The sequence below is a fragment of the Anomaloglossus baeobatrachus genome, chromosome 4 (assembly GCF_048569485.1).
Source record: "Anomaloglossus baeobatrachus isolate aAnoBae1 chromosome 4, aAnoBae1.hap1, whole genome shotgun sequence".
NCBI lineage: Eukaryota > Metazoa > Chordata > Amphibia > Anura > Aromobatidae > Anomaloglossus > Anomaloglossus baeobatrachus.
This window is the reverse complement of record NC_134356.1, coordinates 638402586-638417913: the sequence shown is the minus strand read 5'-3', so window position 1 is coordinate 638417913 and position 15328 is coordinate 638402586. Positions and strand designations below refer to the sequence as shown.

At 50.5% G+C, this 15328-nt stretch overlaps 1 protein-coding gene across 1 annotated transcript in view; it reads left to right on the top strand.

Annotated features, from left to right (window-relative positions):
• The window catches only part of FHIP2B (FHF complex subunit HOOK interacting protein 2B), a 72350-nt gene that overhangs the window by 38966 nt on the left and 18056 nt on the right, over positions 1 to 15328 (top strand). Inside the window, exons 5-15 of the mRNA XM_075343053.1 lie at positions 913 to 1035; positions 1583 to 1702; positions 3377 to 3579; positions 3657 to 3768; positions 4516 to 4592; positions 4688 to 4877; positions 6386 to 6546; positions 6647 to 6763; positions 9004 to 9082; positions 9254 to 9400; positions 11663 to 11803. Coding sequence (XP_075199168.1) covers positions 913 to 1035; positions 1583 to 1702; positions 3377 to 3579; positions 3657 to 3768; positions 4516 to 4592; positions 4688 to 4877; positions 6386 to 6546; positions 6647 to 6763; positions 9004 to 9082; positions 9254 to 9400; positions 11663 to 11803 — 1470 coding nt within the window. The remainder of the gene's footprint in view (positions 1 to 912; positions 1036 to 1582; positions 1703 to 3376; positions 3580 to 3656; positions 3769 to 4515; positions 4593 to 4687; positions 4878 to 6385; positions 6547 to 6646; positions 6764 to 9003; positions 9083 to 9253; positions 9401 to 11662; positions 11804 to 15328) is intronic.

The following is a 15328-nucleotide window of genomic DNA, read 5'->3' as shown; positions in this document are numbered from 1 at the left end:
TCTGAGGAGGATGGGGTCATCTGAGGAGGATGGGGTCATCTGAGGAGGATGGGGTCATCTGAGGAGGATGGGGTCATCTGAGGAGGATGGGGTCATCTGAGGAGGATGGGGTCATCTGAGGAGGATGGGGTCATCTGAGGAGGATGGGGTCATCTGAGGAGGATGGGGTCATCTGAGGAGGATGGGGTCATCTGAGGAGGATGGGGTCATCTGAGGAGGATGGGGTCATCTGAGGAGGATGGGGTCATCTGAGGAGGATGGGGTCATCTGAGCAGGATGGGGTCATCTGAGCAGGATGGGGTCATCTGAGCAGGATGGGGTCATCTGAGCAGGATGGGGTCATCTGAGCAGGATGGGGTCATCTGAGCAGGATGGGGTCATCTGAGCAGGATGGGGTCATCTGAGCAGGATGGGGTCATCTGAGCAGGATGGGGTCATCTGAGCAGGATGGGGTCATCTGAGCAGGATGGGGTCATCTGAGCAGGATGGGGTCATCTGAGCAGGATGGGGTCATATCAGCAGGATGGGCGCATATGCCATGATGGGTTATATAGCAGGATGCGGCCATATGCCAGTATATAGCAGGATGCGGCCATATGGCAGGATGACGGTATATAGCAGGATGAGGGACATATACTGTATATACAAGGCAGGAGGATCATTACCAGGATGCGGCACCTTAGTAGAGAATTTGGGGACATTACCCCCATAACAGTGTAGGCAGCAGATCCTCGCCCCATAACAGTGTGTCATGACCACATTTTTTGCTTAAAATGTTATTTTCCTATTTTCCTCCTCTAAAACCAGGGTGCGTCTTATAGTCCGAAAAATACGGTATATATTGACTCTGCCCATATACATGCCCCGCGCGGAGCAGACACTTCTACATGACCATGCTCCTTCTCTTTACAGAAGCTGGTTGCTCTGGGTGGAGATGCTGTCGGGGTCACCGCACACAAGGAGGAGCTGCAGTTTCTGATTTCCATCTGCAGCAAACTAGAGAAGGACCCATCGCTCTTCTGCCATATCCTGGAGGTATCCACAGGCCTAGTGTTACCTCTGCCAGCCACAAAGCTTCTCTAAGAGTCTGGTATTGACGACCTGCCCTTAGGATGGGCCATTTAATATCAGATTGGTGAAGGACAGGCTTTCAGGTCCCCTACAATCAGCAGATTGACAGGGTCACCCTCCTGGTTTGCTATGCATATTGCAGTGATTCTGCAGTTTGCTGGATCACCATTGCCCAGTTAATCTGCTGATCTGAGAGGATGGCAGAATATCTCTGCAATCCTGCATTGACTTATTATTATTATTATTATTATTATTATTATTATTATTATTAATAATAATAATAATAAGTCAATGCAGGATTGCTTAAAGGGGTTGTCCACTGCTATTACATTATCTTTAGGATAGGTCATCAATGTCTGATTGGCCAAGGTCCCGCACCCCCGACCGATCATTGATGACCTGTCCTAAGGATTGGCCACCAATTTAAAAGTAATGGACAACCCCTTTGTTGTAGGTCTGGATATATGTCCTGACTCCGCAGTATATTGATCAGTATATCTTTACATTACAGAGTGAGAATGTGAAGGCGGCCATATCTGCTGCAAACGAGGAGGAAGGAGCCGCAGGATCCAGCAGACAGAAACCTAAGCAGTCCCTATTCAAAGCTTTGCTCCGACTGTGTCTGTGCCAGGTATGTAATGCCCCGGGGGCCGGGTATTGCCCACAGCTGTCAGCTCCGCACAAAAACATGTGTAATTTCCATTTTTTGTGATAAAAGTTACAGGGTTTAATTCCAGATCTCGTTGTTTTATAGCCCTGGGAAATACTTTTGTCCCTTGTTTTCTGACCACCAGTGCCCAACAGTTTGAGCGCCATCACATTGGTGGCTCTGTACAACCATCTAATGTGTATTGGGATGATCATCTGTTGAATTTTTACACAACACACCCATTTTGGCAATGGGGTTTACAACCATCCGAACCACCCCAATTTATCAGGTGATATAGGTGTTCCTTTGTTTAACCTGTGACGTATATTTTCATCATAGATCGAGAGCCCGTCGGAGCTGAACCTGCTCTGTTAAACAGTTCAGATGCCGCTGTCAGTCTCCACTAATGGCATGTAAAGGGGTTGCTTAGTGGTGGTGTGCTGTTCATTCGCCTAACCTCTCGCTGATGTGACACTATTACAGCTGGGGCCTCTGAAGACCCCTATATAGCCAAGCCTCAGGCCGGACTTCATCGGAAGTCATCATTTGTACTAAATACTGCAAAAGATTGGTTTATATAATACACCTGATGCAGATCCAAATCCGGGGGACTAAAAAAGAAAAAAGTGAAATAATGTTTTTACAATAAAAAAAAGTTGTAAGTTACAATCTCAGAATACGGAGACATAATCCAAAATTTTTTTTTTTTTTGCAAAGGCGTCATTCAGAGCTGAAACTCATTCTGTAGCAAAACAAATGCTAAAGCCCGCTTTACACGCTGCAATGTATCTTACAATGTGTCGGCGGGGTCACGTCGTAAGTGACGCACATCCGGCATCGTAAGGTACATTGTAGTGTGTGACAGGTACGTGCAATTGTGATTGAACGTTTAAACGTTCATCGCATGCACGTCGTTGAATCCTGACAAATTGCACGTCGGGTTGTTCAATGTTCCCGGGGCAGCACACATCGCAGTGTGTGACACCCCGGGAACGATGAACAGATCTTGCCAGCGTCCTGCGGCTCCCGGCCAGCAATGCGGAAGGAAGGAGGTGGGCAGGATGTTTACGTCCCGCTCAGCTCCGCCCCTCCGCTTCTATTGGCCGGCTGCCGCGTGACGTCAATGTGACGCCGAACGTCCCTCCCACTCCAGGAAGTGGACGTTCGCCGCCCACATCGAGGTCGTATGGAAGGTAAGTACGTGTGACGGGGGTTAATCGTTTGTGCGGCACGTTCAACAAATTGAACGTGCCACACATACGATGGGGGCGTTGCAAATCGCATACGATATCGTATGCGAAATTGCAACGTGTAAAGCAGGCTTTATATACTGATGTTGTGGTGTGCAATGAATATAAGGCCACCATGGACCGTACAGGGTGTATCCGTGCACGTGGCCAACTTTCCACGCTGGTTGATTGTCTGCATGGAATAAATTTGCAGCATGCACAACTTTCTTCAGTTTAATATACCAGAATAATGCACAAAAAGCAGCTCCGGCAGCCATCTGTAAGGCGGAGGAGGACACAAAGCTGTACGCGGAGCCCGTTCACAACTTGGCCATCTGAACCCGGATTAGGAAGCCCTGAGAGATGATAGTGGGTGTAATGAAAAGGGAATTTGTATTGTCAGTGCTTTCTGTCTTGCTTTTCGCAGTCACAGACGGGACGTCTTGCGGTGCGTGCAAGGGAGGCTCTTCTTGGTGTCCTGCGAGCAGCCCAGCAGGAGGGTCCCGCACGTCTCATCGCGCAGAGTGACCTGAGACAGCAGGTGGCACAACGTCTATGCGAGCTGCACAACCAGATCCCCCTGAGCACCCACCCGTGTGACATCACAGCTACAGACGGCACAGACTGGAGGTCAGACGAACCCTACGTACAAAGTGACGGCGGCAATGTATGCTAGTCACGTTGTCCTAACTCCCTCTATTTTGCAGGACTGAGGTCAGCAGTGAGGAATACAATGCCATGTCCCCGGAGGTGTCAGCCGTGCGAAGGTTTCTGTGTTGGGTGGAGTACTGTAATTGCCTCCTAAAGGAGTCCCATGAGGTGAGGAAACACATGTTCCTCATATTCTTGCTCTGTCCTTAAAGGAATTGTCCACGTTTTTGTAGACTATATATATTTTTTTTACTTAATTGCATTTATTTGGGGCTAAAAATGTTTTGTTTGTTTATTTGCAAAAGGGTTTCATTAAAATTGTTGCACCATTTTGCTTTTTACCACTTCTTTGTTTCCCAACACATTCAACTTTGATGTGGTCATCAATCAGTCGAGAGACTGGCATCCCAGCGAGTTCACTTAAGCAATAGAGGCTACTGGAGCGAAGTACACTCCTTCTATGCCCCTTGAACTTCAAATTAATAAGATTTGTTTTATGAGCGCTTGGGAAATCAATACAGCACACACACACTTTGTGGTGTACTGAAAATTTCTGCTTTAGTACATCATGTGACCAGTTTATATAGTACCTGAAACAAAGAAATAACTCCTTCCAACTATGCACCAATAAGAACAATAGGGGCGTGAACAGAAATGTGAAACTTCCCCGTCCATCAGTGTTAGCTGAACCCTATGACATCATTAGCTAAAAGAAAAAATGGACATTATAGGAACAAAATGGATTCTGGTCTCTCACAGGTAGGACTGAGAGACCCACTAACTTGTATATATCTCCCAACAAGTGAGGTCAGAAGATGAAAGGATTGGGCATGTTGAAATTGAATACCCGTCATTTTTGATCCCAGGGAACATAATTCTGATTCCTGGTATCCTGACCACTTTCTTCATCCATAGGTGATCTCTGTGACAATGGCAGATTCCATAACAGAACATTATCTGAGATCGATTCTACAAGAGGAGCTTCTCCATGTGTGAGTATCTCTGGATGGACCCATAGGAGAGCGCAGAGAAAGTGTGAGTCCACCACTATGGCAGCGGTGCACTGACTGATGCATTACCTTCCCAGGTCGGAGCTCCGTATCCTGCGCAGCACTGCTCTGCTTTCTGCAGTGCTCCATCGCCTTAACCCTTCACCACTAACCCAAAGACTTGTCATATTCCTGCTGGGAGAAGACCGAGGCCCAGAGACGAGGGGTGACAGCACTCCCCAGCTGCGGGCCCAGCTCATCCAGAGGTGCAACCACCTGTCTGATGAGGTAACATGTCCTACACAAAGTCATACCAGATGACTGACGCAGCTCTGCTACATGTATAGTCTAGGAACTCAGTTTGATCATAGCCAGTGCATCCCCCGTCGCCGGTTCGTGGCCCTCACCAGTGATCGATGCTGATAGCTGTGGGGCCATCGATCAGTGTGTGACTCATATATTGGCATGACATATACTCACCTCCCGTATTGTCGGAGACTCATTTCCTGGGCTCGCATTACATTATTATTCCAATGCAGTCAATCAGCGTCCACAATTGGGCTGCTGCACTCTCACTTTTTCCATCTATACAATATTCATGAAGGGAGTAAAGCAGCCCCATAGCTGTAGGTCTCAGGTGGCATCGCAATATCATGGGAATCCTGGCATCAAAATCGCAACGGGGGCTGTGCAGGTAGTGGATGAGCCCTTTATAAAATAACAGCATATTGCTAGGATATTAGTGTCACGCTAAGTACAGGGAAGTACTCAGTGAAAGGGGAGGGAAACCCTGTGTCTAGGGTTAGGGAAGATGGTGACCACTGACCCAACCTACTGCTGGTCCCTGGGGTCCCTCACCATCCTAAATAGGTTCCCCACCTATGCGCCGAGCCGGGTACCTGACCCTAGGTATCCCTAGAGCTGGGCCCTAAATAAGGAATGGATGGGATGAGCTCTTCGTCAACCCCATTAAACACTATAGAAGACACAAGAAGGACACATAGGGGGAAAGTGCATGAACTAGTTATCCACAGGTAACACAGGTAGAAGCTCAGTAAAGTTTCAGCAGCAATATCACAGAGTACAAGCCACCTGCTTGCAACCAAGGTTTGAATAAACTGAAAAATATCACCAGCCAAGGAAATAAGGGGTATTAAGCACCAAGAGAGCAGCTGGGTGGCAGTTGAGCTCCTGCTGGGTCTAAAAGGGGGAGAGATTATTGCAGCAGGAAAGCTACCTATCCCAATGAATACTGACAGCAGGAATAATGGAAAGCCAGGGAGCATTTTGCGCAGCCAAACGCTGTGACCTTCTATGGCCAGAAACCACATGAAAATTAGGATGTGCCTTGTGGGGGTCCCTGAAGATTGGTGAGATCCCCTGGGACTTCCACTGATTCTGAGAATTTAGGGACTCCTGTGCTGATCCTGCCACCCACCATGAAAAGATTGCGGTGTGCCCCAATTAAGTGGACAGGGCTTGTGGCAGATATGTCGATAGAAAGCGCTACACCAACCCATCATTTTCAGGATCAGTGGGAGTCCCGGAGGTTTGGTCCTCCCGCTGATAATAAAGTGATGGCATATCCTAGCAATAAACCATTGCTTTTAAAGGTGGACATATCCCAGTAATTTATATTCCACAGTAACTAAGTCATTTTCTAATGGGAAATTTGTGGAATTTGGAAAGCTGTGCCAGCCACTCATCATAAACTGGTGAGAAGTTTCAGGATGATAAGCTGATAAGCGGCGGCGCATGTCACAAATGGCTGAATGGGGCACTTCTTGTTTGCTCAGATAAGTCTGACAACGCTACGACTCTTCGAGGACATTCTTCAGTTTCCAGAGGAGATCTGTATGTACAGTTTGGTGCTACGTAACCTGGAGTCAAGGGGCTACCTGTCTGCAGTCCATGAGGAGAGCCGAGCACAAGACAGCGAAGCCTTTGAGGGCACAGAGTAAGTGGCTGCGTCCATTACTCCTCATCTGGGTCTTCTGAAGACGATGAGACTATAAACTCCGATATCATTCTAATACCGGACTTCTCTTCACCCACAGTGAGCTGGAAGAAGACCCCTACTTCACGGATGGGTTTCCGGATACAGGCCTGAGGCTCCATAATGGGAACCAAGATGGAGGTACAGGATCTTCTGGAACAGAGCAAAGCGTCAGGAGGTGAGGAAGGATGGAGATGGGTGTACAGGGTGTGGGTGGGTGTGAGGTGAGGATGGCGGACGGATGGGGATGGGTGTACAGGGTGTGGTTGGGTGTTAGGTGAGGATAGCAGAAGGATGGAGGTGGGTGTACAGGGTGTGGTTGGGTGCTAGGTGAGGATAGCACAAGGTTGGAGATGGGTGTACAGGGTGGGGGTTAGGTGAGGATAGCGGACGGAGGGAGATGGATGTACAGAGTGTGGGTGGGTGTTAGGTGAGGATAGCGGACGGAGGGAGATGGATGTACAGGGTGTGGGTGGGGGTTAGGTGAGGATAGCAGAAGGTTGGAGATGGGTGTACAGGGTGTGGGTGGGGGTTAGGTGAGGATAGGGGAAGGATGGAGGTGGGTGTACAGGGTGTGGGTGGGTGTTAGGTGAGGATAGGGGAACAATGGAGATGGGTGCACAGCGTGTGGGTGGATGTGAGGTGAGGATAGTGGACGGAGGAAGATGGATGTACAGGGTGTGGGTGGGTGTGAGGTGAGGATGGTGGACGGATGGGGATGGGTGTACAGAGTGTGGGTGGGTGTTAGGTGAGGATAGCAGAAGGTTGGAGATGGGTGGGGGTTAGGTGAGGATAGGGGAAGGATGTAGATGGGTGTACAGGGTGTGGGTGGGGGTTAGGTGAGGATAGGGGAAGGATGGAGATGGGTGTACAGGGTGTGGGTGGGGGTTAGGTGAGGATAGCGGACGGATGGAGATGGGTGTACAGGGTGGGGGTTAGGTGAGGATAGCGGACGGAGGGAGATGGATGTACAGAGTGTGGGTGGGTGTTAGGTGAGGATAGCAGAAGGTTGGAGATGGGTGTACAGGGTGTGGGTGGGGGTTAGGTGAGGATAGGGGAAGGATGGAGGTGGGTGTACAGGGTGTGGGTGGGTGTTAGGTGAGGATAGGGGAACAATGGAGATGGGTGCACAGCGTGTGGGTGGGTGTGAGGTGAGGATAGCGGACGGAGGAAGATGGATGTACAGGGTGTGGGTGGGTGTGAGGTGAGGATGGTGGACGGATGGGGATGGGTGTACAGAGTGTGGGTGGGTGTTAGGTGAGGATAGCAGAAGGTTGGAGATGGGTGGGGGTTAGGTGAGGATAGGGGAAGGATGTAGATGGGTGTACAGGGTGTGGGTGGGGGTTAGGTGAGGATAGCGGACGGATGGAGATGGGTGTACAGGGTGTGGGTAGGTGGGTGTGAGGTGAGGATAGCAGACGGATGGAGATGGGTGTACAGGGTGTGGATGGGTGTTAGGTGAGGATAGCAGAAGGTTGGAGATGGGTGTACAGGGTGTGGGTGGGTGTTAGATGAGGATAGGGGAAGGATGGAGATGGGTGTACAGGGTGTGGGTGGCGGTTAGGTGAGGATAGCGGAAGGATGGAGATGGGTGTACAGGGTGTGGGTGGGGGTTAGGTGAGGATAGGGGAAGGATGGAGATGGGTGTACAGGGTGTGGGTGGGGGTTAGGTGAGGATAGCGGACGGATGGAGATGGGTGTACAGGGTGTGGGTAGGTGGGTGTGAGGTGAGGATAGCAGACGGATGGAGATGGGTGTACAGGGTGTGGATGGGTGTTAGGTGAGGATAGCAGAAGGTTGGAGATGGGTGTACAGGGTGTGGGTGGGTGTTAGATGAGGATAGGGGAAGGATGGAGATGGGTGTACAGGGTGTGGGTGGCGGTTAGGTGAGGATAGCGGAAGGATGGAGATGGGTGTACAGGGTGTGGGTGGCGGTTAGGTGAGGATACCGGAAGGATGGAGATGGGTGTACAGGGTGTGGGTGGCGGTTAGGTGAGGATAGCGGAAGGATGGAGATGGGTGTACAGGGTGTGGGTGGCGGTTAGGTGAGGATAGCGGAAGGATGGAGATGGGTGTACAGGGTGTGGGTGGGTGTTAGGTGAGGATAGCAGAAGGTTGGAGATGGGTGTACAGGGTGTGGGTGGCGGTTAAGTGAGGATAGCGGAAGGATGGAGATGGGTGTACAGGGTGTGGGTGGCGGTTAGGTGAGGATAGCGGAAGGTTGGAGATGGGTGTACAGGGTGTGGGTGGGTGTTAGATGAGGATAGGGGAAGGATGGAGATGGGTGTACAGGGTATGGGTGGCGGCTAGGTGAGGATAGCGGAAGGATGGAGATGGTTGTACAGGTTGTGGGTGGGTGTTAGTAAACGACCCATGGTCTGGGTTAGCAGACTGAATGGTGGCGCTTGTGTTCTTCAGCTTCCTGTCGCTTGTTCCGGAGGAGATGAAATCTTCGGACTCAGGGTTTGACACTTACCTGCAGGACGCCCTTGTACAGGTGCGATGTCTCCATGTGGTGGTATAATTGCGCCCCATAGCCATTATAATTAAAGTAGATGTGTATGGACGCTCACATATTAACAAAGTATCCCCCTGACCTTAGAACCCTATTCCCGTGACCGCTCTGTTGTACGTAGTGTCAGTGTTTTCTTCTCCATTTCTCCCACAGTACCGAAGCTGCAGCCAGCGCGCGTCATCGTGGGGATGGCCGGTATCACCACAGCCACCCAGTGCAGGGCACCCAGGACAGGACGAATTCTACGAGGGTCTGTTCCTTCAGGTTTTACTTGACCGGTTGGGCAGTATCCTGGACCAGGTAATGCTGCCATTAGTTTTTTTAATTACTTAAAGGGAACCTGTCATCAGAAATTTCGCCCAAAAGCTAAAAGCTTCCCCCTCTGCAGCTCCTGGGCTGCATTCTAGGAAGGTCCCTGTTATTATTGTGCCCCATGTGAGACCAAAATAAAGCCTTTATAAAGTTCTACCTTTTTGTATGCAGCTTCTGTAAATCTGACACGGGGGCGGGCTTTCTGCCGTCCGTTATTCTGCCTCCTGGTCCTGTATGCCGCCCCCATCGCTCCTTTCCATATCTGATGCACCGCCCACTGCTCCAGCCATCCCCACGCATGCCCAGTGCCAGTCTCACAGGACTGAGCAGTGTGACCGCTGGTGACGTGTGCGCAGGCAAGTGATTATGGACGGGACTGTGACTGTTATCAGCAAGTACCCGGCCATAATCTTGTGAGCGCGCAAACCTCTCCAGCATTCACACTGAGCTCAGTGTAGATGCTAGACTGTATGGGCTGCTTCCAGGGATGACGTCCCTTTGTCATGTGATAGTATTTCGAACACGCCCCTATCACATGACAAAGGGACGTCATCCCTGGAAGCAGCCCATACAGTCTAGCATCTACACTGAGCTCAGTGTGACCGCTGGAGAGGTTTGCGCGCTCACGAGATTATGGCCGGGTACTTGCTGATAACAGTCACAGTCCCGTCCATAATCACTTGCCTGCGCACACGTCACCAGCGGTCACACTGCTCAGTCCTGTGAGACTGGCACTGGGCATGCGTGGGGATGGCTGGAGCAGTGGGCGGTGCATCAGATATGGAAAGGAGCGATGGGGGCGGCATACAGGACCAGGAGGCAGAATAACGGACGGCAGAGAGCCCGCCCCCGTGTCAGATTTACAGAAGCTGCATACAAAAAGGTACCACTTTATAAAGGCTTTATTTTGGTCTCACATGGGGCACAATAATAACAGGGACCTTCCTAGAATGCAGCCCAGGAGCTGCAGAGGGGGAATCTTTTAGCTTTTGGGCGAAATTTCTGATGACAGGTTCCCTTTAAGTGCTGGGTGAAAAAAAATCTTAAATTCGTAAAGAATAAATACATAAAAATGGGATTGTGTCACTATTTTCTGAAACCCATAACTTTTTTACTTTCTCTATTGCTTAGTTGGGGGATACGGTAAATCATGGGTGTACGCTGCAACCAATAGGAGGCTGACACTATGCAAATCATTGAATTCCTCCTCAACAGGTTGCGCCCACCGACCGGAACTCAGCTAATCCATTTTAGCTTAGTGTCCATAGGAGGTAGACACTGGTCCCTTTGGAACTGCTTCTACCTTACGTTTGTTGTTCTCTCTTTTTTTTTTTTGTCTCTCAGACTAAGCTTGTGATTGGGTAAACATAGTGGATATGAACATGTGGCTCATCTGATCACGTGTACCGTTATACAATTGTATTGCAGTTTATAGCTAAAATGATGGTCGCTTTCAAAGTCTGTGACGGGCTTTATCGTAGTACCAACATGGCAGCCAAGGGGGTTGTAGCAAATCCGTCAACACTAGACTATCAAGGCACAGTGAGGCTGGTAGGCATAGAAGAATGGAACGCCCCGGAACCACATGCCTTTTAATGCCAAGGGACTAAAGCTGGCTTTACACGCTGCAATGTATCTTACAATGTGTCGGCGGGGTCACGTCGTAAGTGACGCACATCCGGCATTGTAAGGTACATTGCAGTGTGTGACAGCTACGTGAGATTGCGATTGAATGGTAAAACGTTCATCGCACGCACGTCGTTCATTCCTCATGGATTGAACGTCAGATTGTTCATCGTACCCGGGGTAGCACACATCGCAGTGTGTGACACCCTGGGAACAATGAAAAGATCTTACCTGCATCCTGCGACTCCCGGCCGATAATGCGGAAGGAAGGAGGTGGGCGGGATGTTTACGTCCCGCTCAGCTCCGCCCCTCCGCATCTATTGGCCGCCTGCCGCGTGACGCCGAACATCCCTCCCACTCCAGGAAGTGGACGTTCGCCGCCCACATCGAGGTCGTATGGACGGGTAAGTACGTGTGACGGGGGGTTAATCGTTTGTGCGGCACATTCAACAAATTGAACGTGCCGCACATACGATGGGGGCGTTGCAAATCGCATACGATATCGTATGCGAAATTGCAACGTGTAAAGCAGGCTTAACAACTGTGATCGGAGCAGAAGATATGCAGTAGGTTTATGTCACAGTACCAGGAATGTAAAGACTGTACTGATCTTCTGTCTTCCAGCCATACGAAGTGAATCTGCAGGTCACCTCTCTGCTTACCCGTATAGCCCTCTTCCCTCACCCACACATCCAGGAATATCTTCTCAATCCTTTCATCAATTTGGCCCCCGGTGCTCGGACTCTTTTCTCTGTGCTTGTGCGGGTGAGTATGCAGGAGCAATCTGCAATAAGATTCTGGAGAGAGGGAAAAAGGACTCAAAAATCTCCATGAATTTAAGACCTGAAATGAGCCCCTGGGTCTTTGTTTTCCTGCACATTGCTGGCTGCAGAATAAGTTAAAGGGAACCAATCATCAGGATTTTCGTATATAATCTAAAGCCAGTGCTATACTGGCACTATCAGGCTGAGTGTCTACATACCATTAGTGGTCAGCTCGGATGTTTAGGCTTTCAAATCCAAGAAAGTTTTAAGAAGTTTAAAAATTCGTCAGCTTTTTGAGTGACAGTAGCACCGCAGCAGAAAATAGCAGGGTGGGTTATGCACATGGATTCCAGCCCCACCCCCCGCCGCTTGTTCCTCCCTCTCTCACTGGCTCTATGCTAATTTTTCTATTCAGTAAGATGGCGTCAGAGTTGGCGCCTGCGCATAGCGCTTATCTCCAGCGCCATCTTTCTGAAGCCCGTGTTACCGCCTGTTACCAGGTGTCCTGGTGCGGCACGGTGTCCTATTCTGCAGCTAATCGCTAAGATCAGCTGATCTCCACTCCTGTTGTGACCGCGCGCACTCCCGCGGACACAACGAGAGCTCAAGAAGCGAGAGCACATGTGCCGCCCTCTCAGCCACAAGATTATAATAACGGGGCTGACCACTAATGGTATGTAGATAAAGCCTGATAGCGCCAGTATAGCACTGGCTTTAGGTTATATATAGGAAAATCCTGGTGATTGGTTCCCTTTAACTGAGATTTTGTTAGTGAGCTTATTGTGCGGGGGTCCGGAGAGTAGTTTGTAACTATTTATCAGTCTTTTTCTAAGTTCCTCTACGCTGATGTATGACCATAGAGCACCTCAAAGTTGAGCTGAGCTTTCAGGCGATCATAAGAACGGGGTTACACAACGACTTTGGCCACGGCACAGTCAAAGATCACTAGGTATTAGCTGACGCTTTACATCGCAGCGCAATACGAGTGAATGGGGTACCACTACAAGTGTTAGGGTGAACGCTTAGCCAGAGATCACTAGTTGCCTGCTGCCTGGCCTAATTGGTGTGGAGCAAGTGCATGCGTAAAGAAATCACACCAGACACAGTCGGATGTGAAATCTCTTCTTGACAGTAAAGATGGCACCGAACAGAGCGAGTACAGAGCATGTGTCCTCTTGATATAGGCTAGGGGCGTACACAAGTTCAGATATGCCCATTTAGTGGGATAGTTCATGGGCTAGCCAATGTGGAGATCTGTGTTGCTGTTGATGGGCGGGTCTGACTTCAGTGGATGAATCCATGGTGATGGTGATGGGAGGGACATCATCTGGTGGATCCATGCTGATGGTAGGGTCTGTGATGTCATCGGGGGCCATCTTGGGTTCCTCTGAAAACTGACTGGCTTATATATAGAGAATGGATTTCATTGAACACACTTCTCACAGTGCTCTACGTCCAGAGGTTAATTAAGTATTTCATCTTATGGCTCTCCTCAACACAAGAAGTTTACAAAAAATCAGACATGTTTTGGACTTTTTGTAACTTGCTTGTTGCAGTCACTGGCTCCATTCACTTGTATTGCGCTGCACCTAGCCATCTTTGGCCATGCAACAGTTGCAGCCTCAGAATATATTCTGTGATGGATTCTCAGTTACCTCATTCTGCAGAAAGCAATTAGCAGGGAAGCAAGATTTTTAAGGAAATCCAATTGCAAAAAATATTTTTCTTCGGCGCTCCATTGGGAGACCCAGACGATTGGGTGTATAGCACTGCCTCCGGAGGCCACACAAAGCATTACACTAAAAAGTGTAAGGCCCCTCCCCTTCTGGCTATACACCCCCAGTGGGATCACTGGCTCACCAGTTTTCTGCTTTGTGCGAAGGAGGTCAGACATCCACGCAATAGCTCCACTGTTTAGTCAGCAGTAGCTGCTGACTCTATCGGATGGAAGAAAAGAGGGCCCATATAGGGCCCCCAGCATGCTCCCTTCTCACCCCACTTGCGGTTTGTAAGGTTGAGGTACCCATTGCGGGTATGGAGGCTGGAGCCCACATGCTGCTTTCCTTCCCCATCCCCCTGAGGGGCTCTGTGGAAGTGGGATCTTACCGGCCCCCAAACCCTGAGGCCGAGCTCCATCCACAGACCCAGAGACCCTGCTGGAGGAGCTGAGTACAGTCAGGGACAAGGCCCTGCAACGTTCAGGTACTCTGTGTCCCCGCACAGACAGGCCATGCACACTCCAGGCTTGCTGGGTGTGCTAGTGCGCCGGGGGCACTAGCGCTGCGCGCTCGGGTTAGAGTCACTGCAGCTTAGCTGAGTGATTTTATGTCTTGGGAACTACCGCGCCAGCCGCTCCGGGAGCGGCGGCGCCGCTGGGACTTGTAGTGCGCCGGGGACTCGCGCTGCCCGCGCTTTTACGGCGGCAGCGCTCATAAATCTAGTCCCCGGCTTTTGCGGCCTAGCTCTGCTTCGTTCCCGCCCCCACCCTGTCAATCAGGGAAAGGGAGAGACGCTGTTCTATAGCCAGCGCCGAGGGCTGGAGTCTTATTTACATACTCCAGCCCTCTCATTGGGCACAGTGGGGACGCAAGTTTCCCGCTCTTGGTCTCAACACGCCCAGGGCCCGCCCCTCTCCACAGGACGCCGGCAGCCATTCCTGCATGCAGTCTGGCTGGAGAACGGACACAGGCTCTGGGGGACTCAGACAAGGGACTCTGGCGACCACACACCCGCGTTTATGCGGGCGGTAAGCTGCACATAAGTGCTGGCCCCACTAGTGCCACAGTGTTATTTGGTGCATTTTTTCCCTGTACCATATATATTTATATTGCACTGTACAGTCGCTTCTTGGCTTATACCCTCATTGCTCTGAGGAGACAACAACATGTCATCCGCAAAACGCAAGGGTGCCAAGGCACAGGCGGTATGCACTGCTTGTGCCGCATGTGGGGCTAATCTACCGGCAGGTTCCAATGACCCCCATTGTGTGCAATGTTCGGTCCCTGTGCCACTTCGTCAGCCAGAGTCTATGGTAGTAGTGGCCCAGGCAGAGACGCCTGTGAACCCTGCCCCGATGACGGGGACAGAATTTGCAGTTTTTGCTGATAAGATGTCTGTGACTATGACAAAAATCCTGGAAACCTTGCAGTCCAGGCCAGTTTCTCAGACCATGGACACTGCTGTGTCTATGCTCCCCGGTCCCCCTCAGTTGGAACTAATCCGTACTTCAAGGGGGTCCCAGGCATCACAGGCTGAAGACTCTGACTCGGATGACAGTCCCAGGCAGCCTAAGCGGGCTCGCTGGGAAAGACCCTCGCCGTCATCACACTGGTCAGGGTCTCAGCGAGACGAGGCTCTGTATGAGGAGACAGAGGTGGGTGATCAGGATTCTAATCCTGACACCGCTCTCAATCTAGATACCCCTGATGGTGACGCTATGGTAAATGACCTTATAGCGGCCATCAATAGACTGTTGGATATTTCTCCCCCAGCCCCTTCAGCAGAGGAGGCAGCTGCTCAGCAGGAG